Source organism: Asterias amurensis, chromosome 22, assembly GCF_032118995.1.
Source record: "Asterias amurensis chromosome 22, ASM3211899v1".
NCBI classification, from domain to species: domain Eukaryota; kingdom Metazoa; phylum Echinodermata; class Asteroidea; order Forcipulatida; family Asteriidae; genus Asterias; species Asterias amurensis.
The window spans coordinates 5,386,701-5,413,874 of NC_092669.1; the positions used below are offsets into that span (position 1 = coordinate 5,386,701).

At 40.3% G+C, this 27,174-nt stretch overlaps 1 protein-coding gene across 1 annotated transcript; it reads left to right on the forward strand.

Moving 5' to 3' along the window:
- Positions 1–865: 865 nt before the first annotated feature.
- On the forward strand, positions 866–27,174 carry LOC139953683 (solute carrier organic anion transporter family member 5A1-like). Its single transcript, XM_071953193.1, has 10 exons — positions 866–1,333; positions 11,646–12,455; positions 13,891–14,000; positions 14,986–15,244; positions 17,326–17,490; positions 17,953–18,154; positions 19,685–19,832; positions 20,590–20,762; positions 21,160–21,224; positions 22,702–27,174. The coding sequence occupies exons 2-10, from the start codon at positions 11,720–11,722 to the stop codon at positions 22,968–22,970; spliced, it is 2,127 nt and encodes a 708-aa protein (XP_071809294.1). The 5' UTR covers positions 866–1,333; positions 11,646–11,719; the 3' UTR covers positions 22,971–27,174.

The following is a 27,174-nucleotide window of genomic DNA, read 5'->3' on the forward strand; positions in this document are numbered from 1 at the left end:
TGAAAATACTGGTCTGTCGGTACTCCCAATAATTCTCTTTCTTCACGAACCATTTGCCACCTACCATTTCTATTTAATGCTTTCTTTTAATTGGATTGTTATACAGTTTGATTTTTTGTTTGAAGTTCTTGCAATCATCTACTTCAATTGGAGAACAGAAGAGAAAACCTCACAAAAAAAAGTCTTCACACAATTTTTTTTTTATAGGCCTACAAGTAAACATAATAAAACTAATAAATTGGTGACCTAAACAATCTGCAGTCGTTCGTTTGAGCTATGCAAAGCACAATACTTTACAATTCTCTTACGGTCAGCAACAATCTTTTTGTTTTCAGTGCTTTCCAATAAACTGACATCCGGGTTTGCCCCTCAATCCCCCCCCCCGCCTGCAACAATACAATGCAAAGCTCAAAGACCAAAGCTGCGTGCATTCTACCCTTAACATCTGACGTCACACTTCGAGGATCTACGCCAGTGAGTGGCCTCCATAGCGTAGGTCAACCCCCTTCCATATGCACCTTTCACCTAGATTAATTTCACACACAGTCGATCGAATCATACACCAACATTATTCGCAAGTACTATGCACACATGTACAATAATACTCGTGTGGACACTAGATGCAGACGACCAAAAGTAAGCATTCCAAGTCTGTGTTTTGATTGGTTAGGAATGATGAGTGTCAGCTGAACCAACATCACATCGGACCAATCAAAACACAGATATGTCACTGCACGTTTATCCACGACATCATTGTATCCAATGAAATCGCTTGTTCTGAAAGTTAAGCACCTGCGCGGATAGGGACAGTGCCCAGTGTACATGCATTCCGCCATCACCACAACGCAAAATTGAGTCCGTTACAACCAAATTATCCTTGAACTTCTGCCCCTCTACAAGGGGCTCGCTTCTCGGCTTGAAGTGACTTATTCCTGCAGCTACTCATGTTGATATTGAATCAGAGTTTTGTTTTAAAGTTCACTGTTGGGTATTATGGTACAGTGAGGTTCTGACAGGTCGTAGTTCTTCATGATAATTCTGTGTACGTTGTCCGGAGCAAGTGACTTGCTCTAAAGTGTTGAGCAGTACGTTTAGCGTTTGGAAAGGAACTTTTCAGGAAGAAAGGAATTTTTCAGAGAAGAACATTGTGAGTACATTTTCATGCTACTTCGCTTCGCCCATTACGCTTGCAAAACAGTTACATATTATTGGACGACAGAAGGAAAGGAAACACAAACTACTGAACATTTATTTGAATACTTTTGATGAGAAAGTATGGGATAGGGCTGCATGCATTATACGTTGGCGATTGGATGGACCATTTTAAAGAATTGTAAGTATACATAGTCCTTTTTTGATGTTAATATATTAATGTTGCGTGTGATTTTCAACCTGCCTTGTACTGAACCGTGTCTTTTTTTTTTTTTTTTCTTTTGGGGGGGGGGGGACTCCCGTCGAAGTTATGGTTTGGATAATGTTTCCCCCTGGGTGGCCTATTGGATAACTATGGAACGCCAAAGAGGCATTTAATCATCGGTGATGGTCTTTTGCAACCGGTGATCAAATTTGTCATCGGTGGTGGTCCTATGCGATCGGTGATCAACTTTAGCGAGCGGTGATAAAACACGATCGGTGGTCCATTTTAGCGATCGGTCATGCATATGCATGATCGGTGATGGTATATAGCGATCGGTCATGCATATTCACGACCGTTGATGGCTTTTTGCAATCGGTGGTCAACTTTAGTGATCGGTGGTGGCTTTTTGCAATCGGTCAACGTAAGGGATCGGTGGTGGCTTTTTGCAATCGGTCAACTTTAGGGATCGGTGGTGGCTTTTTGCAATCGGTCAACTTTAGTGATCGGTGATGGCTTTTTGCAATTGGTCAACTTTAGTGATCGGTGGTGGCTTTTTGCAATCGGTCAACTTTAGGGATCGGTGATGGCTTTTTGCAATCGGTCAACTTCAGGGATCGGTGATGGCTTTTTGCAATTGGTCAACTTTAGTGATCGGTGGTGGCTTTTTGCAATCGGTCAACTTTAGTGATCGGTGGTGGCTTTTTGCAATCGGTCAACTTTAGGGATCGGTGATGGCTTTTTGCAATTGGTCAACTTTAGTGATCGGTGGTGGCTTTTTGCAATCGGTCAACTTTATGGATCGGTGATGGCTTTTTGCAATCGGTCAACTTAAGGGATCGGAGGTGGCTTTTTGCAATCAGTCAACTTTAGGTTCTTAATTTAGGGGGGGTGTATAAAGTATAAGATAAAAGAGTTAAATCTTATATAAAATTGAAGCTTGAAAATAAGCTTTACTCTAAACGTAATTTTGTTTTAAACTATTAATTAATTAACCTTGTGATCTTCATTTGCATATTTAATTAGTAAATCTTAGTAGAGCGCCATATCTCAAGAAGTGTACTTCCGGGTCAACCGGAAGTTGGCCCATTTTTTTGTTTCAGTTATACTACACAATCAATCTTCATTTTTTGTTTCAGTTGTAGACTCCTTTTAAATGTTTACTTTGGAAAACCGTGACCCCATGTTGACCTCTATTTTCGGGTCAACCTGAATTGGGACCAGATCTCAAGACCTATACAACCTATTTCAAACTTGTTCCAGTTTCCGCGACCCCATGTTGACCTCTACTTCCGGGTCAACCGGAAGTGGGACCATATCTCAAGAACTATGCAACCGATTTTCAAACTTTTTTTTCAGTTGCACACTCCTTTGCGTTAAATATTAACTTTGAAAAATGTGTCCCCTTGTTGGCCTCTAGTTCAGGGTCAACCGGAAGTGGGACAATAGCCCAAGAACTTCACAACCTATGTTCAAACCTTTTTTTTCAGTTATAGCCTAACAAACAATACAGTATCGGGCCAATGGTGGCATGTACCGGCGTCTAGTTTCGATACGGTGCCGTTAATGATGATGATATTGAGCCAGAATTGGGCCAGTGCTGGCCTTCTTCCGGTCAAGCGTCATGTCCTTGCTAGTAAAGTGCCCACACTGGGCCAATGTCGGTTTTATAGAGGCAAACTATTTTAGTTAGGACGGAGGTTTGCCTGTCTTGGCCAATATTGGTTTTGTGCGGCACACCGTTTCGGCAAAATGATGAACCTTTAATGGGCCAATGCTGGTTTTGTAGCGGTGCACCATTTTGGGAAAGTGGTAGAAAACCTGCAGTGGTCCAATACTGGTTTAGTGGCACACCGTTTGGGAAAACAGGCAGAAAACCTCTCATTGAGCCAATACTGGTTCTGTAGCTGCACACCATTTTTGTCAAAATTGCACACCATTTTTGTCAAAATGGTGTCATATTATAGAAAACCTTTTCGGGGCCAATCATGCCAAGGCTTTGGCAAAACGGTTAAGAAATATGTTCTAATTACTAAACCGACTTGATATTTAAAAAGGAATTAGCCCATGCAAGTTATTGAAGCTGGGTGGATTTCACAAAGAGTTAAGACTAGTCTTAACTCGAGTTAGAAAGAGTTTATCGTCCTAACTTAGGACTAGCCATACGTGTCTTATATCTCCAAGTTAGGACTATAGTTAGGACGTTTCTTATATCTCCAAGTTAGGACTAGGCCTAACTCTCTGTGAAATCGACCCCTGATGGTACCGCCATTTTGAGAAACCGAATACTATTAATAAAAAAACGTTCTAAAATGTATACCTCCTTTATTATTTTATTGTTTTTTACATAGCATATTTAATTTGATTTATTCATTTCTGCTGTTTTTTATTTTTTATGTTTTGTTTATCATGGACAACTACACTTTATTGTAATGGACTTTTTTATTGCAAAGTAATTTCATTTAAACTAAATATAATTTGATATACTTTTTGCATTTTTATTTTATTAATAAAAATTTACGAGTTAAAATGCTGGTTGAATTTTCGTCTGATAATGCAAGTTTTATTTTCTGACACCTGTCTACTGGTTGTTGGCGGTACACCATTTTGGCAAATGGTAGAAAACCTCTATTGTGTCAACACTGGTTTTGTAGCTGCACCATAGAAAATCTTTTCTGGGCCAATACTGTTTTGTTTTTTGAGCGCCACGCCATTTTGACAAATTGGTATAGAAAACTTTTTCTGGGCCAATACTGGCCAAACTGACCTCAACATTGTTGGTCAATTGCAATCGTTGCCAAGGCAAATGTAATGGACTAAAACCACCGTTGGTCCAATGAATAAGCATTTATGATACCAACATTCTCTCAACACTGATCGAAAGTGTTAAACAATGGTGATGTTGCTAAACCCAGAGCCAACATTGTGGTCCTACGTCACCAACACAAGCCGTTATTGCTTTCCCACTAATAACCTATGATGGCTCGACAGTGAGTGCCGGCGTTGAACCAATGTGGTAATGCCGACCTAGCGCCAACACTGGTCCTACGTCGAAAACCAACGCAATGCCAATATTGATGTCCCACTTATAACCAACGTTGGCTCAACATTGCGTGCCCGTGCCAACGTAAAACCAATGTGGTAATGCCGACCTAGAGCCAACATTGGTTCTCCGTCGGATACCAACACAATGCCGAATATTGTTTAATTACTAAAAAACAAACGTTGGCTCAATATCCAGTGTAAAACCAACGTGATTCTGCCGACCTACAGCCAACGTTGGCCCAAAAGTCAGAACTAAACATAGTGCCAATGACGATCGTGGCGACGTAATAACGCCAAAAGCTGACACAATACCAATGCCAACGGTGCCGACCAAATACCAACGTTGGCCCAATGTATGAATGTTATCTGGGTATAAAATGGTACTCCTCTAAAAATGTTTGGCAAGTCAGTCAACCCGCTGGTGAGTGTAATGTATTCCTCCATGGTGATGTTAACTAGAAAATAACAACAATTAATATCCACAATCTACACAATCGTAGGTTTTGAAGTAAGCCTGCACCGACCGGACGCAAAATTCGGATATATCCCAAAAGATTCCATGCGCCAAAGAGGCATTTAATCATCGGTGATGGTCTTTTGCAACCGGTGATCAAATTTGTCATCGGTGGTGGTCCTATGCGATCGGTGATCAACTTTAGCAATCGGTGATAAAACACGATCGGTGGTCCATTTTAGCGATCGGCCATGCATATTCATGATCGGTGATGGCTTTTTGCGATCGGTGGTCAACTTTAGTGATCGGTGATGACTTTTTGCAATCGGTCAACTTTAGGGATCGGTGATGGCTTTTTGCAATCGGTCAACTTTAGTGATCGGTGGTGGCTTTTTGCAATCGGTCAACTTTAGGGATCGGTGATGGCTTTTTGCAATCGGTCAACTTTAGGGATCGGTGGTGGCTTTTTGCAATCGGTCAACTTTTGCAACCGGTGATGGAATTTTGCAATCAGTCAACTTTTATGATCGGTGGTGGCTTTTTGCAATCGGTCAACTTCAGGGATCGGTGGTGGCTTTTTGCAATCAGTCAACTTTAGGGATCGGTGGTGGCTTTTTGCAATCGGTCAATTTTTGCAACCGGTGATGGAATTTTGGGATATCCGAATTTTGCGTCCGGTCGGTGCAGGCCTACTTCAAAATCTATGATTGTGTAGATTGTGGATATTAATTGTTGTTATTTTCTAGTTCACACCACCATGGAGGAATAAATTACACTCACCAGCGGGTTGACTGACTTGCCAAACATTTTTAGAAGAGTACCATTTTATACCCAGATAACATACATACATTGGGCAATCAGTTATTCCAAATTATTACATTATTGCAATCAAGATTTATTAATCTACAATTTTGGAGGTATTTTATAGCAAAAAAATCTCAACAAATTACATAACTTTGTCATTTTTTAATTGTTTTGACAATCTTAAGACATCCTGTGCCACAGCTTTGACACCCTGCCTTGAAAATTGCATATTATGACCAATGTCGGTTCAATGCCGGCCCAATGGTGGCCGTTACCAAATCAGTACTGGCACAAAAAAGTTGTTTTATACCATTATTTGCCAAAATGGTGTGCCATTTCGAAACCAGTATTGGCCCAGAAAAAGTTTTCTGTACCATTTTGTCAAAATGGCGTGGCGCTAAAAAAAAAAAGTATTGGCCCAGAAAAGATTGTCTATGGTGCAGCTACAAAACCAGTGTTGGCCAAATAGAGGTTTTCTACCATTTTGCCAAAATGGTGTGCCGCCAACAAACCAGTAGACAGATGACAGAAAGTAAAACTTTCATTATCAGACGAAAATTCAACCAGCAGTTTAACTCGTAAGTTTTTATTAATAAAATAAAAATGCAAAAAGTATATCAAATATATTACATTTCAATCAAATTACTTTGCAATAAAAAAGTTCATTACAATAAAGTGTAGGTGTCCATGATAAACACAGAACATAAAAAATGAAAAACAGCAGCAATGAATAAATCAAATTAAAAATGCTATGTAAAAACCAATAAAATAACAAAGGAGGTATACATTTTAGAATTTCTTTTATTAATAGTATTCGGTTTCTCAAAATGCCGGTACCATCAGGGGTCGATTTCACAGAGAGTTAGGCCTAGTCCTAACTTAGGACATAGTCCTTGGAGATATAAGAAACGTATGGCTAGTCCTAAGTTAGGACGATTAACTCTTCCTAACTCTAGGATAAGACTAGTCTGAAATCTTTGTGAAATCCACCCCAGCTTCAATAACTTGCATGGGCTTATTCCTTTTTAAATATCAAGTCGGTTTAGTAATTAGAACACATTTCTTTACCGTTTTGCCAAAGCCAGTATTGGCATGATTGGCCCCGAAAAGGTTTTCTATGACAAAAATGGTGTGCAGCTTCAAAACCAGTATTGGCTCAATGAGAGGTTTTCTGCCTGTTTTCCCAAATGGTGTGCCGCAAAACCAGTATTGGACCACTGCAGGTTTTCTACCACTTTCCCAAAATGGTGCACCGCTACAAAACCAGCATTGGCCTATTAAAGGTTCATCATTTTGCCGAAACGGTGTGCCGCACAAAACCAGTATTGGCCAAGACAGGCAAACCTCCGTCCTAACCAAAATAGTTTGCCTCCATAAAACCGATATTGGCCCAGTGTGGGCACTTTACTAGCAAGGACATTACGCTTGACCGGAAGAAGGCCAGCACTGGCCCAATTCTGGCTCAATATCATCATCATAATTAACGGCACCGTATCGAAACTCGACGCCGGTACATGCCACCATTGGCCCGATACTGTATTGTTTGTTAGGCTATAACTGAAAAAAGGTTTGAACATCGGTTGTGAAGTTCTTGGGATATTGTCCCACTTCCGGTTGACCTGGAAGTAGAGCTAGGTCAATATGGGGCCAAATTTTGTTAAGGTTAATCCTTAATGCTCAAAGAGTCTCTAAGTGAAAAAGGGTTTGAAAATTAGTGGTGTAGTTCTTGAGGTTTGGTCCCACCTCCGGTTGACCCTGAAGTAGAGGTCAACAAGGGGACACATTTTTCAAAGTTAATATTTAACACAAAGGAGTGTGCAACTGAACAAAAGTTTGAAAATCGGTTGTATAGTTCTTGAGATATGGTCCCACTTCCGGCCGACCTGGAAGTAGAGGTCAACATGGGGTCGCGGAAACTGGAACAATTTTGAAATAGGTTGTATAGGTCTTGAGATCTGGTCCCAATTCAGGTTGACCCGGAAGTAGAGGTCAACATGGGGTCACGGTTTTCCAAAGTAAAAATTTAAAAGGAGTCTATAACTGAAACAAAAAATGAAGATTGATTGTGTAGTATAACTGAAACAAAAAATGGGCCAACTTCCGGTTGACCCGGAAGTATACTTCTTGAGATATGGCGCTCTACTAAAATTTACTAATTAAATATGCAAATGAAGATCACAAGGTTAATTAATTAATAATTTAAAACAAAATTACGTTTAGAGTAAAGCTTATTTTCAAGCTTCAATTTTATATAAGATTAAACTCTTTTATCTTTATACTTTATACACCCCCCCCCCCCCCCCCGTAAATTAAGAACTTTATACAGTACGTTTTTCGCTTTGGATTCAATTAATACGTGCCTCTCCGTTTATTACAAGGAAATATTTGTATAATACTTTACCTAGCCTTTTATAAAACGTGTTGAGTGCGTCCCGGTCTGTGTTTGTCCATCACATTCATGATGCACATATGTGTTTTCCATCAAAACGGTTTTTGTGTGGTCATAATGTTCTCACCTCCGGGTCTGTTTACACAGGGCTACTTGTATGTTTTCAGATTTCCCCTTACACACAAAACTATCGGTTGAGACTCTTGTTCAAAAACATTTCCCTTCACTGAATATAAATATTTGTATTTCCCCGGCATACACCATTTCCGGAAGACGACAACCAATTGTGGGACATAGATAACCCTTCCACACCCTCTCCTACCCATTTGTTATTATTATTATTATTATCTTTTTAGAAAGAGCTGATTAATTTGATGTTTGTTGCGTTCCCCCTTACACAGTTATAAAATGGTACTCTTCTAAAAATGTTTGGCAAGTCAGTCAACCCGCTGGCGAGTGTAATTTATTCCTCCATGGTGGTGTGAACTAGAAAATAACAACAATTAATATCCATAATCTACACAATCATAGGTTTTGAAGTAGGCCTGCACCGACCGGACGCAAAATTCGGATATCCCAAAATCCCATCACCGGTTGCAAAAGTTGACCGATTGCAAAAAGCCACCTCCGATCCCTTAAGTTGACCGATTGCAAAAAGCCATCACCGATCACTAAAGTTGACCGATTGCAAAAAGCCACCACCGATCACTAAAGTTGACCAATTGCAAAAAGCCATCACCGATCCCTGAAGTTGACCGATTGCAAAAAGCCACCACCGATCACTAAAGTTGACCAACTGCAAAAAGCCATCACCGATCCCTAAAGTTGACCAACTGCAAAAAGCCACCACCGATCCCTAACGTTGACCGGATGCAAAAAGCCACCACCGATCACTAAAGTTGACCGATTGCAAAAAGCCACCACCGATCACTAAAGTTGACCACCGATTGCAAAAAGCCATCAACGGTCGTGAATATGCATGACCGATCGCTATATACCATCACCGATCATGAATATGCATGACCGATCGCTAAAATGGACCACCGATCGTATTTTATCACCGCTCGCTAAAGTTGATCACCGATCGCATAGGACCACCACCGATGACAAATTTGATCACCGGTTGCAAAAGACCATCACCGATGATTAAATGCCTCTTTGGCGTTCCATAGATAACAGCACCGAACTCAAGCTCTGATGCTTCTGTTCAGCAGAGTCCGGGTTCGAATCCCGGTCGTGACACATGTGTCCCTGGGCAAGACACTTACGTTATGAATAATTGTTTCTCTCCACCCAGTGGTAAATGGGTTCCTGTGAAGGCAGATATGGTTCTTGTGATTGGTTTAGCCGAGTAGCGCATATCTGTATATCCAGGGAGCTGAGACGGTTTATGGAGACCAGGGGTAATACAGTAGGAAGCGCCTTGAGACACCCCTCGGGCATGGAAAGCGCTTTATAAAACGGTCTATTATTATTATTATTAGTAAACATTAATTATTACTTGAATCTAAGTAACGATTCATGTGAATCGTTTCTTAGTTGTCCACTTCGACGATCACTTGAGCTCAAATTTTCACATGTTTGTTATTTTATGCATATGTTGAGATACACCAAGTGAGAAGACTGGTCTTTGCCAATTACCAATGGTGTTCAGTGTCATTAAAGCGATGTACACATTAGTTGCGAGATTAAGAAAAAACATCCTTTTCATACGAAGTTGTGTGCTTTCATTTTGATGGGTAAGAATTAAGACGCAATGCATGAATATTCAGAGAGGCGTATAACACACTGCCCCCTAAAGAAAAAAAAACAAAAAAAAAACACACAGAAACAAAACGAAACAGTCAGAGACAACAAAAAACAACATCATACCCAGCCGAAAGTTAATCTGTGATTGTTTTTATACCAATCAATGGTGAACGTGACGTTCCACCATGCGTCAGCCTTAGCACATACGAGATTCAGGGTTCAAGGTTCATTTTATTTAACCACGGTATCAAAAAATAAAAAACATTATCACTCAAGAGCGATCAGTTTAAAGAATACAATACAGTAAAGATATATATCAAGATGAAAATGACCGCAGAGTGATCCATTTTAGAAGCACTATTTGCTTTGCACTTTATAACGATAAAGCAAGGACAGTGGAATCCGTAGAAGTAATGAACTTCACATTAAGGGCACGCATATCTGGGCAAAACATCATAGGGCTGCTTAAGCAGAAAATATTGCTCAACAAATATCTTCTAAGCAGTTACGAGCAGGATACCAGGCACATCGTACATGTGACATGATATTTTGGCTGGTAACATTCTGGTAAGCATAATTTTGTTTTGCTGGGCTATTATTTTTGTTTGTGCTTAAATGCACTGATTGACACTATTGATAAATACTCAAAATAATTGATATCATAACAAATTACTTGGTAAACGAGCCATGGGGAGCTATTGGTAGTAAAAAAAAAACATTGTGAGAAACGGCTCACTCTGAAGTAACGTAGTTTTTTAGAAGAAGTTATTGATAACTAAAATATTTGAACGAGAAAATAAAATTGAATTCCAGACCTCAGCTGAGGTTTCGAATTCAAGGCATCTGAAAGCACACAACTTGTGCGACAAGTGTTTTTTTTTTTTTTTTTTTTTCCATATTCTCTCGACGACCAATTGAATCAAAAATTTTCACAGGTTTTTTTATTTTATGCACATATTGAGATACTTCCTTCCTCCATGGATACACCAAGAGAGATGACTCATCTTTCAATTACAAAAGGTATTGAGTGCCATGAATTAGGATTTCTACATATTCCTACATATTTGTTGTCCCTTCTTTGATTCCTACAAGATTCCTACAAGATTCCTACAAGATTCCTACAAGATTCCTACAAGATTCCTACAAGATTCCTACAAGATTCCTATAAGATTCCTATAAGATTCCTATAAGATTCCTATAAGACTCCAAATATTTGCTTTGGTAAGGAAACATCTAATTCACTTTGCATAATGGGCGAATTACAAACAATTTAACTGAATCATATAGAATGAGCAATGACCCGTGAGACAGGGTGGCAAACGGTTTCAGAGGCGGGTATGGAAGGCGAAAACGACAAAATTACATTATATCAGTATGTTTAATTTATCACATGATTTGTTTTACTTTCTGAGTGTGTCGTTAATTTAAGGCACTGGCATTATTGTCAAAAATCGCTATTCTCACTTTGCTTGTTGTGTGTCACAACATGCATAACATAATAAAATCTGTGAGTATTTTGGCTCAATTGGTCATATTGAAGTTGCAGAAAAATAATAAAAGAAAAGAAAACCCTTGTTGCACAAAATGTGCTTTCAGATTCATAATTAAGTCTCAAGTCGTTTATTGAGTGGGACTTAAATACATTTCTCTCAAAAATTCATAGAAACTGTTTATCACAATCCTTTATACTACGTTAACAGCTCTCCATTGATCGACTATGAGTAAGTCTGTATGCCAACAAATATTTTGCGTATTATACCAGTAGTGTCCACTGCCTTTAATACCCGTTGTGTACTTTGGAATTTTCTCCGTACAATCGTTGCTGACCAAATGTTTTTTTTGTTAAACAGGTCGGGAGTTGTTTAGAAGCAGTACATTTTCTTGAACTTAGGGTGTATTCGTCAGGCGCTGAGCTCAAAATTACATGGACACCACTTCAGACATTGAATTCAAAATGGCGCCCATCAGTGAGGGGAATATTGTCACCAACGGGCACGACGCGTCCTTAATGCCCGAAGTTGGAGCAAAACATGAGAAGAAAAGTCGCGAGACACACTGGGAGAGTTACGGATGTTTTAACAACTACCCATCAAGTCTTGACTTCTTAGCATCAGAGAGGTTTTTTCTTCTATTCATGTGCATGCTTATCTTCAGCGATGCTTTCAATATTGGAACTCTGGGTGGCGCCCTGACAAGCCTAGAGACGCGCTACGAACTAAAGGCGTCTCAGCTGGGACTGATCGAGAGTCTGTACGAGGCTGGAAATCTCATCTTCGTGCTATTTATAGTACACTACGCTGGGAGACAAGACAGCAGGCGCCCTCTATGGATCGGAATCGGTGCACTCACAATGGCCATTGGAACCGCAATTGCATTTTCACCACAGTTTCTTTTCTCCGCGTACAATCCTGATTGGAAATCCGGCTTGACCAATCAGACGGCAGAGCCTTTAACCTGCCTCTCTGATTGGACAGCTGAGTCTGGATTCGACCAATGCGGTGGAGAGGGGCAAGATAACCTAAGGCGGGAAAATCGATTGGCTTATGTGATTATTTTGTGTGGAGAAATTCTGGTGGGGGTTGGTTGGACACCAGTGCTGCCTCTGGCTCTATCATACATTGATGATAATGTCAACACGAAATCATCTGCGATGTTTATAGGTGAGTTTAAAAATAACTTTATTGTTCAGAGAAATAGATTGAAAAGGGTTTTGAAATTCAAAGTATACGTTGTTTGCCTTTTTTCCTACGTCTGTTTTCAGCATCGACGCCCAGTGCCGGCCTGATTTGGCTCAAGAGAAACTAACTAACTAAGATGTAATGAAAGGTTTTGAAAGTATTGAAAGATCATAATTTATATTCTTATACCCTTACGACCCCAATCAAGGGAATCGGGGCCACCAGTTGTACATTGTTCAAAGTTTTCCCAGTGGCAATGCCCGGGGGAAATTCCATGGACAGGTGTGTTTTGTTATCATAAAATACACAGCTAAACCCATCATGCAGCACCATTGTCACAGATCTATCATAGTCACAGATCCATATCCATCACCCCTGATATAAAGTGGATGTTCCCATTTTATCAGGCGGTTCCCTAGCCTTTAATCAAGGCGCACATAGACTTGACTCAAGTCCCAATCCCGTACCATCGCCAGAACACTATTGTTTTGTGATGCTCTGCATTCCCCAACCTGTTTCGTGACCAAGAAAGCTGCATTTTGACTGCGGGCATGCTTAGGGACCCGACTCTCGCACACGAGAACGGGACTTGAATCAATTCTAAGGCGCACGCGGCGGCGGCACCCCAAGATACCATGCACTAAATAAGACGAGCGCGTGATATATAGGGTCGTGTTTTGACATCTGGGGTGCCCCGTGCGCCTTGACTAAAGGCTAGCGGTTCCCCAGCATCCACCCCTCCCATACACGCAATATTGTATGTACGCCGCCTCCAACCGTGGAACCCCTTATATTAACCTTTTGCAACAATACAGTTGGTTTTGTACACGTTTTCCAACTGATGACGTTTTCCGAACCGTGGACCCTGTAGACCTTTATCACACTGTCACCATCTTGGTCATGTTTCCTGATTCCAATAACAGCAATGAATGCTAACATTCATTGCCTAAACATGGCACCAGACTGTTATCTCGCCCAGCCTCAGTTTGGTTACTATGAGTTGAAATGAGTAAAATCACGATGGCAACACCGTGATAATGGTCTGTAAGCCTTTTTCAGGTAGTATGGCTGACGTGATAGAAGTGTATTGTTCTAACACTGTGTGGACGTGTGTACGTCCATACAGTGATTCAAGTCCCTATAATTATGTGGACCTTGTTTGTGCTCAGATACATACCTCTAGGCCCTTTCGAATCCACGGCTCGGCTTTGAATTCGGCTTTAGGCTCCGTTGTCTCGCCTGAAGCCCTGATGAGCACGTGCACAAAGCAAGCGTAACAATAATTGTCAAAACAACAGCGGGGCCAAGCTCGACTGAGCCGAATCTGGAACCGAAGCCGTGGTTTCAAAAAAGGGCATTAGTATTTTCCAACAAAACACAGACACCAAGTGACTGTTTTTTTGTTTTACCGTTTCAGGGATCATCCAGAGCATGTTTGGAGTTGGGACAATATTCGGTTTTCTGACCAGCGCAGCTGTTGCCCAGAAATGGGTTGATTTCTACCGAGCTGAAGTTGATGAAAACAAGGTATCTTGCAGCCTTAAATCACACTCTAAAAGACTACAATCGAAAATCCCCGAGTCAGACTCTACTACTCGCCCATTGACAACACAACATTGGATAAAATCGTCACCCATTTGAATCACACTATCAAAGAGTGCAACATTGTCTGATGAGTCATCAAACCTTATTACACAGGAAGTCGACCATTTCAAACTAATGCCACTTCTGGGACTTCTTAAATTTGATTTCCTTTGATACTTATTTTAAAGGCACACCTTTTGTAATAATTTTCAAAGGACCAGTGATCTCGCTCGGTGTATCCCAACATATTAGTGCATAACACACAACATAATGTGATATTTGGACTCAATTCGCCACCGAAGTTGCAAGGAATATAATGAAAGAACAACCACCCTTAGTGCACAGTGTGTGTGCTTTCAGATCCCTATAATAAAAAGGCTTCGACCTGAAGTTGAGTGTGAGTACCTCAAAAACTACGTCACTCCAGGGGGAGTCGTTTCTCACAATGTTTTACACTATCAACCTCTCCCCATTATTTGTTACCAAGTAAGGTTTTATGCTTACATAATATTGTGAGTAATTACCAATATTCAATGCAGTGGACACTATTGGTAATTACTCAAAATAATTATTAGAATAAAACATTTCTTGGTGGCGAGTAATGGGGGAGGTTGATGGTGTAAAACATTGTGAGAAACGGCTCCCTCTGAAGTGCCATAGTTTTCGAGAAAGAGGTAATTTTCCACGAATTTGATTTCAAGACCTCAGATTTAGAACTTGAGGTCTCGAAATCAACCATCTAAACGCACACAACTTGTAACAAGGGTGTTTTTTCTTCCATTATTATCTCGCAAGTTCGATGACCGATTGAGCTAAAATTTTCACAGGTTTGTTTTTTATAATACACCAACTGTGAAGGCTAGTCTTTGATAATTACCAATAATGTCCACTGCCTTTAATGACCCTTTTTTCACAACTTCATTTTTAGATGACGCCTAAGGACACCTTATGGGTGGGTGCGTGGTGGCTAGGGGTCGCCATAACAAGTAGCATGTACTTCATATCTTCGCTGCCTTTCTTCGGATTTCCTCGTCGGCTTCCGGGAGCTCGAAAACTGGACGACAGAAAGAATTACTTTATGTTGAAAAGGAGTGAGTCGAGGGTTGATGATCCGGAAGGGGACGCTCCCGAAGATGCAAAGGTTGTTGCTGAGGATACTTCAAGGGGAAAATCATTTTCTATGTTTGGTAAGTTGTTATGAGTGGATATAATACCCATGCATTATTAAGGGGACAGTGGCCGGTTGTTATTAACTATATGCATGGGACGATTTCACAACGAGCTCAAATTGTGTTTTACTGCAAACCAAGCAGTTGCTAAAGACACTGACACTATTGGTAACTGTCAAAGACTAGTCTTTCACAGTTGGTGTATCTCAACATGTGGAAATTTGAGATCAGTCGGTCGTCGAAGTTGCGAGATATTAATGAGAAAAAAAAACACATCTTTGTCGCACCATTGTCACACGAAGTTGTGTGCTTTCAGATGCTTGATTTCGCGGCCTCAGATTCTAAATCATAGGTCTCGAAATCAAATTCGAGGAAAATTACTTCTTACTCGAAAGGGGGAGCCGTTTCTCACAACGTTGTATACTATCAACCTCTCCCCATTACTCGTTATCAAGAAAGGTTTATGATAATCATTATTTTGAGTTATTACCAATAGTGTCCACTGCCTTCAAATTAAAGTGTGAGGCTGAGGATACTTCAATTACAAAATATTGTTCAAAAGTTTTAATTTAAAGTTTTGATACCCGTAAATTAAACAGGAACAACATGGCAGCATAGAGACCGGATCTCACTTCATGTGAATGCGATACGAAAATTGTTATGTCACAACGAACACTTCTAAACAGTTTGGTGAGCTCGGTTTATATACTTCCTGTAAATGCGAATGCGATTGCGATACGATTTCTGACGGCACAATATTTTCAGTTCAAAATGTGCTCAACTCCTGCGAAACATTTGCAGCGAAAACAGGGCTGTGACGTCAACATTTGTTTTGCATTCGCTGGAAGTATGAACCTGCTTGAACGCAAAATGTGAAGTCGTGAACGCAAAGTCGTGAACTGAATTTCATTTTAAATGTTTCCAATCTATAAGGATATTGAGTCCTATGAAAAGATTATGTAAAAATAACCCAATCATTTCGAATAACTTTACTCAGCGTTTTTCTGAAAGGTTATCTCTACTACGTAATCCTTGATGTTACGTCATGGTCATGTAGTTAGGAGCTTCAATAGCCGCTTTGTTACAGCATGGAGGTACAACAAAGCAACAAGCATGACGTCAAAGCATTGTCATTTTGATGCGCGCCGTAAATGGTAGAAGTGTTTTTAGTTTTTCAGTTGGGGCCTGATTGTGTAATCGAAAAATCACGAGAAATTCAGAAGTGTACAAATATCAGAATTACTTGTAGAATGGTCAACAAATGCATTATTTTAAGCAACAATCCCCGTTGAAAACATTTCGCCAAAGTACTTGTTTAACCATAGAGTAAGGTTTAACCCTATAGGGCATGTACGTTTAAACACTCTGTGCACGTGAGTGGAAGAACCTCAATGGTAACTATATAATAGCCCCATGCTACCATTGATAGTTCCCGATATCTGATATACCAATGGCAAAGCATTTCAAAGGGCGTACCAACATGATTGTGGTCGCCTTACAGTTATGTTGACACATGATACTTAACTAGCACATTAACAAAAGCATTGTATTGCATGAATTTGCACGTCCGGGTGAAATAAAGGGTGTGAGAGCTTGCTCAGAACTTTAACGTAAACAATGACAAAAATTACCCGCCAAGTTTGCTGCTACATGGTGTTCCAAATGCGCCAATATTATGCTCCCGTTATATTGTTCCTCTGGACGGTACCCAAGGGCAGAGCAAAAAAAACCAAAAAAAAACAAAAACAAAAAAAACATTGGAATAACGCCATTTATGGTAATTCCTCCACTGATAAAAAAAAAAACGTAAAAAAAAAAAAAGAGTCTTGACCTTCGTGGATTATGAAACTTTCGAAACCTCGGCTTTGGATTCGGCTTCAAGCTCCCCTCGCGTCTGAAGCCCTGAGCGCGTAAGGCAAAACACGTGCATTATGTCAAAACAACCGCGGGCCAAGCTAGCCTGAGCCGAATCCAATGCCAAAGCCTTGGTGTCGAAATGACCTATGTTAGTGTTACTGACTCCCTAGTTTTTGTTGTTTTATTCACCAGCATCTTCTAAGTGTTCAATAAGTCTGTCTCCCTTTCTTCATTTTCTACAGCCTTACCAGCATCTGTATGGGGTTTACTCAGCAACCCCATCTACATGTTCATTAACATCAGCAGTTTTTCCGAAATGGCGATCATAGCTGGAATTGTGACGTTCTTCCCCAAGTACTTGGAAACACAGTTTGGTCTGTCGCCACCTCAAGCTAACTTCTACATGGGTAAGATCTGTAGAAAACAAATGAAAACAGTGAGAGTGCACTGACCGAAACGTCGAGTTGTTGAGCTACCAGTTTAAAACTTTGAGTTAAAGGGGCGGTGTCGTCTTGATAAAAGAAGGCCTGTGTTGTGGAATTATGAAAAAGTCCCACTCAGTTACCACGTCACATTTTGGAAGCTCGTGATTTACGTCAGCGATTCTGCCTTTAAGCCCAGGTCAATACTCATCTTTGACCTTGCATTCATTTCACGCGGTCTTCATCCGGAGATTCGCATTTAATTCCGACGTACATGTTGTGCCAATGTTGTTTTCTTTCATTTTGAAGCTTCGATGACCGAATCACAGATTCGTTATCTTATGTATGTTGGGATGCATCAAGGTAGTGTTAAAGTGGTCTTTCACTATTACCAAACCTGACCAGTGCCTTTAATGTAAAAAAAAAATGATTTTGGTTTTCATACAGCTGTAGTACCCGTACCCGCTGTGGCAATTGGCTCACTTCTTGGTGGTTACTTAGTGAAGAAGCTCAATCTGAACGCTGAGGGCGCAACCAAGCTTGCTCTGGGATGCAGCGTCATAGCGTTGGTCGGTCAGATTGCCCTCTTGGGTATCGGCTGTGATAGTGCTGGTATTGGTGGGGTGGACACGCCCTACCATAACTCAAGGTTTGTTAAACCTATCTTTTAAAGGGTCTATGTACATTTTCCTAACACAAAACACGATGTCCACAGATTTACATTAAACTTACACAGTTTGAAAATTATGATAGTAGAAAGCTTCCCTTGAACTTTTACTCACTGAGGTGCTGTAGTTTTTAAGAAATGAGTAAAACAATTTCGTCTGAGTTTTAGCATGACAAAACGTATTATGCGTTGGTATGGTATAATATATTGAAACTGGTTAAAGGGATTTTACATGCTAACATAATTTTCGTCAATTCCTGAGACGAAAATTATTTTGTGACTTGTTTTACTCATTTCTCAGAACCTCAATTAGCAATATTTGGAGGGGAAGCTTTCCGCTATCATTATCTTCAAACCCTGTATGTTTAATGTAAATGTGGACATTTTTAAAAGGTACACCGAATCCTTTAATATGAGGCAGTTTGAGATTTTGGAACGCTAGGTGGCAGCAGACTTACCTTTGTTTAAGTAGTCCTGAACATATGCAAAATAATTACCCAGAACGATGGAGTTTTACCTGGTAAGTCTGCTGCCAACAATTAATCATACGAAGTTGATACCCTATACTAATTTCCCTGGTTTATTTGAGCTCAATTATGTAAATGAAACCTTTCTGAAACATGTTTACTTCAAAAGAAAACGATAACACAGACAAAAAATAATACTTAATCCTTATTAATGAATAACATACGCTTCTCGGTTAACCAATCTTAGCTTCACCTTGTGTCAGTACCTTTTTTTAACCATAACCTTATTTCAACCATCCACCTTTTTGACCGCAATTTTTTTCCTGTACACCAAATAAATTGCCATGCTTTCTCAGAGATTTTCAATTGGGAAACTTGTTTCCTCAATCGATTAAAAAAGGGAGTTCTTAAAAAAACATTCAACAAATTTAACTGTCAATTTTTATATATAGTCTATACTAAAAATTGCTCTCCGACTGATACCAAAGGGTATCTCACCAACGCACCTGGGCCAATTTCATGGCTCTGCTTACCGCTGAATTCTGCGCTTACAATCACGATTCCCAGCTTACTTGCAAACTCCGAATTTCTGCGCTAGCCATGTAAGCGTAGGATGCCTAGTAACGTGGAGTACGCACGCGCAGACGCCAAAATTCACCGCTAACCCGTGAAATAGGCTTGCCGTAAGCACAGAATTCCCTGCTTCCGTAAGAAGAGCCATGAAATAGGGCCCTGGGCCCAATTTCATAGAGCTGCTAAGCGCAAAAATTTGCCTAGCATGAAATTTCTGCCTCGATAAAAACCGGATTACCAACAACATTTCCACACGATTTTCAGGATGAGCAAACATCAGCTGAATACCTGTAACAAGCAATGTGCAACAAATGGAAATTTGGATGGTAATCCTGTTTTTATCAAGGAAGAAATTTCATGCTAAGCAAATTTTTGTGCTTAGCAGCTCTATGAAATTGGGCCCTGGTGGCTTAGGTCTACAGTCTTATCCAACTGAACCAAACTAAATATTTTTCGCCTGTAAAAAAATCAGGGTTCCTGAATTCACCGACGTGAATTTAACCAGTGCCTGTAACGCCAACTGCGGATGTAGTTCTACCGATCAAGAGGTGGTCTGCGGTACCGATGGAATCACCTATTTCTCGGCGTGCTATGCTGGCTGTCAGGACAGTCTGAACGGGGTAAGAATTAAATTGTGTAAACTGTTATTCTGACTTCAATCTTTTTTATATTCTTTTGGGTTCTTTCTTGGTCAGCCTTACAGTCACCAGACCGGAGTTTCAACCAGAAGTTGACGGAGGACCTCCCTTAAAGGAACACGTTGCCTTGGATCGGACGAGTTGGTCGTTGAAAAGCGTTGAAACCGTTTGTTATGAAATGCATATGGTTAGAAAGATAATTTAAAAGTAGTATTTTTATTATAATGATCCACACAAATTTGCCTCGAAATTGCGTGTTTTTCCTTTTACTTTGCGACGGTCTGCCATTATGGGAGTCAAACATTTCCCTTGACTCCCATAATGACCGACCGTGTTTGTCGACGAGGTAAAAGGAAAACCACGCAATTTCGAGGCGCATTATTGTGTACATCATTGTATTATACTTTTACGACATCTTTCTAACCATACATTTTTTTTATATCAAACGGTTACTCAAACGGTTACAAGCGGTTTTTATAGACCAACTCTTCCGATCTAAGGCAATGTCTTCCTCTAATTACTTCAACAATACCCATAAAGCATTGGTAAAATAAACACTATGTGGGCAGCCAAATTGTGGCAGCAAATTTACCACTTTTAAATCCATTGTTTTCGGTATTGTGTTCATACTCAGAACCACGAAAACAATGGCATTTTACATGGTAAGTCTGCTGCCACCTAGCGTTCCAAAGTCTCCATAATTATTGACCAATTTTGTTTCATCTTATTTTGAATGCAGACTTTTTTCAACTGCTCCTGCGTGCAAGGGCCTGACGGCGTGGCAGGCGGTTCGGTTCAGTCTGGTGCCTGCCCCATGGACTGCCATATGCTGGCACCATTTCTCGTCATCATGTTCGTTATTGCGTTGGTCAGTAGCTCCGAAGAGATTCCACAAACGATGGTCACAATGAGGTAATGAAGTGACGTCACCTCATGCATTATTCATGCCCTAAGTACCATTAATTGTATTAATATTAGCAGATTAATTTTAGCTCTATCTGTCGATAAACTATTGTCATCATAATCCATCATATGAACTGATTTTTTTTCCATAATATTATTGGCCGAAGTAGCTCGCCCATTTGTGGACATCTTCAAACGATAGGAAATTTACAGCACTCATACATTATTCATGAAGTGCTTGCACCTCATTGGTTGAAAGATTGTACCTACGGCACTCATACATTATTCATGAACTATGGTTACGTTCTTGTATCTTATTAGTTGAAATGTAGCCTAATGGTGTACTAAATGGTCACTGATTTTTCAAATTGACGGGCACATTGTCAACTGTTTTCTTTCCATCCAGATGCGTTAAGAAGTCAGACAAATCTCTATCACTCGGACTCAGACACGTTTTTACTAGAGTTTTGGGTAAGTACAGCGGTGTTATGTGCATTAAAGGCACGGGGTACTAAAATAACACAAAATGTATGTTTACCATTAAAAAAACCTACTTGGTAACGAACAATTGAGAGTTGTTGGAAGAAAAAAAAAAAAAAAAAAAAAAACGAATTTCTCACTCAAATATTAAAAGACTTCTGGCCTGGAACAATTTAATTGTGTTACAGGGTTGTTTTTCTTCTTGCATTGATTTTCAATGACCATTTAAGTCAAAATGTACATAATAGGTTTGTTATTTTATGCATAATGTTGAGATACACCAAGTGAGAGTAGCCTTCTGGTCTTTGACAATATTGTTACCAATTTAAAGGTGTCCAGCCGTCCATTTCACCAAACTCTTCCTAGCTTAGGATTAATCTTAGGACTTTGGATGAGTTAAGTTCTGTATCCGAATACGTTAGAGCGTATTGAACCCATCCTAAGTTAGGACGAGTTACTCGTCCTAACTGAGTGGCACGGTTGGCTTGTGCGTAAAGCGCTCGCCTCTCACCAAGGTGACCCCGGTTCGATTCCCGGTCGGGGCCATATGTGAGTTGAGTTGTGCGTTGGTTCTCTGCTGTGCCACGAGGGTTTTACAGACTATCCGGTTTTCCTCCCTAAGGAAAAAATCAAACACTTTCGATCTTGGCTGTGCTCCGTGGTCATAATGGGTTGATGTGGCTGGCAGCTGAATGCGCCCTTGCATGCCTGCTTCTCGAACACGTTGTAGCCGCGTCCTTCGCAATTCAGCTCTTAGCTGCGAGTAAGGACGATTAGCCCCCCAAATTATTATTATTATTATAGGATTAATCCTAGCGTTTTAAAATCGGCTGCAGTGCCTTTTAAGACACTGGACACTATTGGTACTGTCAAAGACCAGTCTTCTCACCTAGTGTATCTCAACATGCATGAAATAACAAACATGTGAAAACTTGAGCTCAATTGGTCGTTGAAGTTGCGAGATAATAAAAAATGGCAGAAATAAACACCCTTGTTACAAGTTGTGTGCTGTCAGACGCTTGATTTCGAGACTTCAAAATTCTAAATCTGAGGTCTTGAAATCAATTAATTCGTGGAAAATTACTTCTTTCTCGTAAACAACGTTACTTCAAAGGGAGCTATTTCTCACAATGTTTCATACTATCAACCTCTCCCCATTACTCGTTACCAAGTAAGGTTTTATGCTAATAATTATTTCGAGTAATTACCAATAGTGTCCACTGCATTTAACTGTGCGTTATAGGGGAACTCCGTGCATGACGACACCGCAGAGTTGCACATTAGACTTAATACCGTCATACCGAGATAATAATTCGGGATATCGTCACCTTTATGGTATCCTCATCCTGCTGTCTACTATCTCATGATCTCGAAAAGTTGGGTGGAACTTCCAGAAAGAGTGCTTTATCATATCATAATTATTTTTGGTTTACCTGATCATAATGCAACACTTTTTTTTATATCGCAGGTAATATCCCGGCGCCGCTGTACTATGGGGCCGCAATCGACGCAACATGCCGTCTTTGGCAGATGTTTTGCGGCGTGAGGGGAGAGTGCTGGGCCTACAACCTCCCGGACTTTCGCTTCGCTTACATGGGTGTCACAGTAGCCCTGAAGACGGTCAGCGCATTCTCCTACGTGGTTACATTGGTTCTTCTTCGGAGACGAACGTTAAAGGTGCCTAAAGGAACGTCTGAATTGGAAGATGGTGATTGGAAGCAGAAAGGATTGGAATAATAGAAAATAATTTTTAAAAAGGAATTCCCTGGTTATGTTTTAGGTAGTTACTTTTAGTGTATAGACAAATAGTCAACTCAGTGCCTAAATCATGGTTCTATTTTGTTTTATTTACACCATTTGTAATAATTAATTTAAAGAGCACCACGCATAATGTGTCCACCAACTGCGACACATCACACACACAACCCTCGTTTAGTTGCTGAAAGGCGTTAACGAGTACTGGCATATAGATGTAAACTAGCCCATGATATTAACCCAGTTGAAACCAGTTCGACGTACTTGTCACAAACTGGTTCAGTTGAACTGGGAATTGATAACTGGTTAGAACTGGTTACTGTGGCCCATTTCGAAACCATGGCTTTTGCTTTGAATTCGGCTTCAGGCTCCGTCCTCTCGTCTGAAGCCCTGTGGTCGATTTCTCAAAGAGTTAGGACTCGTCTTATCTCGAGTTATGACGAGGTCCTAACTTAGGATTAATCTTAAGGTCCGCATGCTACAGTGCAGGGTTGGAACTCGTCCTAAGTCCTAAGATTAGTCTTAAGTTAGGAAGAGTTTTATGGAGCGCGTACACAAAGCACGCGCAATATTGTCAAAACAACCGCAGGCCAAGCTCGTCTGAGCCGAATCCAAAGCCGAAGCCGTGGAATCGAAAACGGCCTATTACTCCCTTCACTGCTAAACTGGTTTATGTTGCTACCAGATGAATCCCCATGTACAGTTCGACACCAGTAGTCCAGTTTTAAAACAGTTGACATAAGTTGACTGAACTGGTTTCTAATAGAAATTTCACCTACACAGGAGCTATAAGTTTGTCGCTTTATATTTTTGCTTCTAGTCATGGATTTTCACAAACGTTGCATAGTTCGTGTCACCAGCTGTGTTTTTGTTTTTCTATCTATCATGGGGCCAGCATTTTTCTTAATAATATTATAAGTTTTAGTTTTGTACACACTTTGTTAACCTTTTTATTTTTAATCTGTTATTAATATTTGGTATCCTTGTAAATAACTTTTTTAGGGGCTGCGACCCATCAGAAGGCGCTATATATTAATGCTGATTTTTTTATTTTTTTTTTATTTAACATTAATTTGATAATTTGAGTGGATGGAAAAGCGGCCTGATCGAGACGTAGGCCTATATAGTGAGACCAAAATGTTGTCGACGTCGCTAGAGATTCTGAGTTTGACAAGGACTTCTTATCAGAGTCCTTATTCTGATCTAACAGGAAACCTACCTCTACACTTTGAATAAATAAATACTTTTTTGAGAGAGATCTCTACACCAATAAATAACTGTTTTTTAACAATATACCTGTAATATTATGCAAACAAAAATCATAGTGTCGTATTAACTTTTATACTTATGGGCATCAGCTCACGTGGTTACCCTTGCAGATTCAAAGTCAACAATTTTGAGCGTCAATGGTGGACTTTCGTGCATTACATTCACACTGCTATGCACCGTGAATGTAATGCATGATGGGACTGAGCATTTTTTGAACAGAGCATAATGATGGGCCGAATAAATAAAAACTAGCATTTTCTTTTACTAGCCTTTTACTTAAATCCTTATAAATAAAAGTAAGCCTTAATATTGCTAGTAATTGGTCGAACTAGTAGGTAAAATCAATGCTTGAGGGACTTTTCTTATTGAGATGTAAATAAAACCGACATTTTACTATTACCTGATAGTTTCACAAAATACTGGGCCGTATTAACAAATTTCGTTAAGTTTAAGATCAGGCATGAGAATTTGCCCAAATCTCTAAAATAACCTTTTACTGGAAAAACACCATTTACTTGAACGGATTAGTAAATGGTCAGAGAAAAGCACAATAGCGGGGTATTCAGGAGTATAACAATAGAGGCATGGACTCGCTGAAATGCAGGAGGGGCAGGTTCCACTTAGTTAATTTTTTGATGGCGACAGTGGCTATGATGAGGAAACAGCCAGCCTCTCCACCCCAGAGCTCCAGAGATTGGTACTTTTAGAGCAATATTAAAGTACATAACAAATTTATGAGTAACATTTATAGTTGAATCATTGGGCCAAGGGAAAAATAACCCTTTAATACTGACCCAATACCGAGCCATAATGCAACACTGTTGTCACGTAAGTAAAATCTTTAGCTCCTCATACAGTAGCTTGTAAAAATACAAGTAATTGCTACAGTATGTTAGTACAATGTCGTTTTTATTTATATGTCTTTAAGTGAAAGGTAATCCCGCGAGAAAAAAGTTCATGCCTGATCTTTTACTTTTCAGCCTTCTTGCAATGCTGTACCATTAACTTGATAAGTAATTGCTAGTTGTTATTTATTCGGCCCAATGAGCGTGATTGATCACACAGCGCCTGGGGTTAAAGGAACACGTTGCCTTGGAGTCGGTCGAGTTGGTATTTGAAAAGCGTTTGTAACCGTTTGTTATGAACCGACTAGCCTTGCTCAAGGCAGTCGAATTATTCACTCCGAAAAAAGACCGCCGCTGTATAAAAACCCACCCGTATTCACTGTGCGTAAAACCCACCCGTATTCACTGTGCGTAACATCGCACGACACGATGCCCCCGTACACTATCCGCATGCGGAGGCCGTCAGGCCGACAGCCTTGTAGGATCTGTGTTGAAGCCACTGACCTCATTACTATAATAAGCGAAGAGTTCCCACGGTCAGCTCATTACCATAATGCCCGCGAAAGACGAGACATGTTTACCTCACACACCACCACCACGGACGCATGATAGGGTCCAAAGGTCGTGATAAGGGAAGTGCGTGATTGGACGTCAAAATGAATAATTCATTTGCCTCACATCCTGTGTTGTCTGATAGGTCTGACGAACGATATACATATTCATGAGCTGCATACTAGCATATCCTCGAGCCCCCCCAATTTCGTCCACTATTGGAATTTTTTCAATACAACACATTAAAACGGGAAGATACAGATCCGACAAGGCTGTCGGCCTGACGGCCTCCGCATGCGGTTAGTGGTGTACGAGTGCGATGACTTGTGCGAACAGTATTCGTGCGATGTGACAGTGTGTATACGGGTTGGTCATTCGGTGTGATCGCACACACCATGCACAGGGTATACGGCGGGTGGGTTTACAGCTGCGTCTTTTCGGAGCGAATAATGCGACTGCCTTGAGCAAGGCTATGAACCGACATGATTAGAAAGATATTTTGAAAGTAGAATACAATGATCCACACAATATATATCTCAAAATTGCGTGTTTCAAAAAAATTGACTCCCATAAATGGCCGACCGTGTTAGTCGACGAGGTACAAGGAAAACCACGCAATTTTGAGGCATTTTGTGTGGATCATTGTACTTTTTAAACATTGTATTTTATAACAAACGGTTACAAACGCTTTTCAAAGACCAACTCGAACGATCCAAGGCAACGTGTTCCTTTAATTAAAGGCAGTGGACATTGTTGGTAGTTGTCAAAGACTAGCCTTCACAGTTGGTGTATCTCAACATATGCATAAAAAAACAAACCTGTGAAAATTTGAGCTCAATCGGTCATCGAACTTGCGAGATAATAATGAAAGAAAAAAAACACCCTTGTCACATGAAGTTGTGTGCGTTTAGACGGTTGATTTCGAGACCTCGGGTTCTAAATCTGAGGTCTCGAAATAAAACTAGTGGAAAATTTCTTCTTTCTCGAAAACTATGGCACTTCAGAGGGAGCCGTTTCTCACAATGTTTTATACCATCAACCTCTCCCCATTACTCGTCACCAAGAAAGGTTTTATGATAATAATTATTTTGAGTAATTACCAATAGTGTCCACTGCCTTTAAGGCGACGCTGGGGGCCGGAGACGAGCGAACTCCAGCCCATGTTATTTTGCACGTGGAACACAATCTCAGCAGGCGGACGGAATTAGAATTCCCTGGGACACCGGCCATGGTCATCTTTTTAGTTAAGTTCATTAAAGTCTGGAACGCGTTCAAACACATGTTGTTATCAGTTTGTAATCATTATCTATATTGTTTGTACTAAACAAAATTTCTCTTGGGTGGACTGTTTTTTTTTTGGCAGCGACCCGTTCTTGTGTGACTTCTTTTGACGACATCTTCTTTGTTTCTGAATGAATCTTTTATTAAGTATCTTGTACAAACCAAACTCAGGGTACTTGTTTTCTATCGATTTAGGGCGCTGTTCACATCGAGCAGTTGCTACGAGGGCTGAAAGTCAG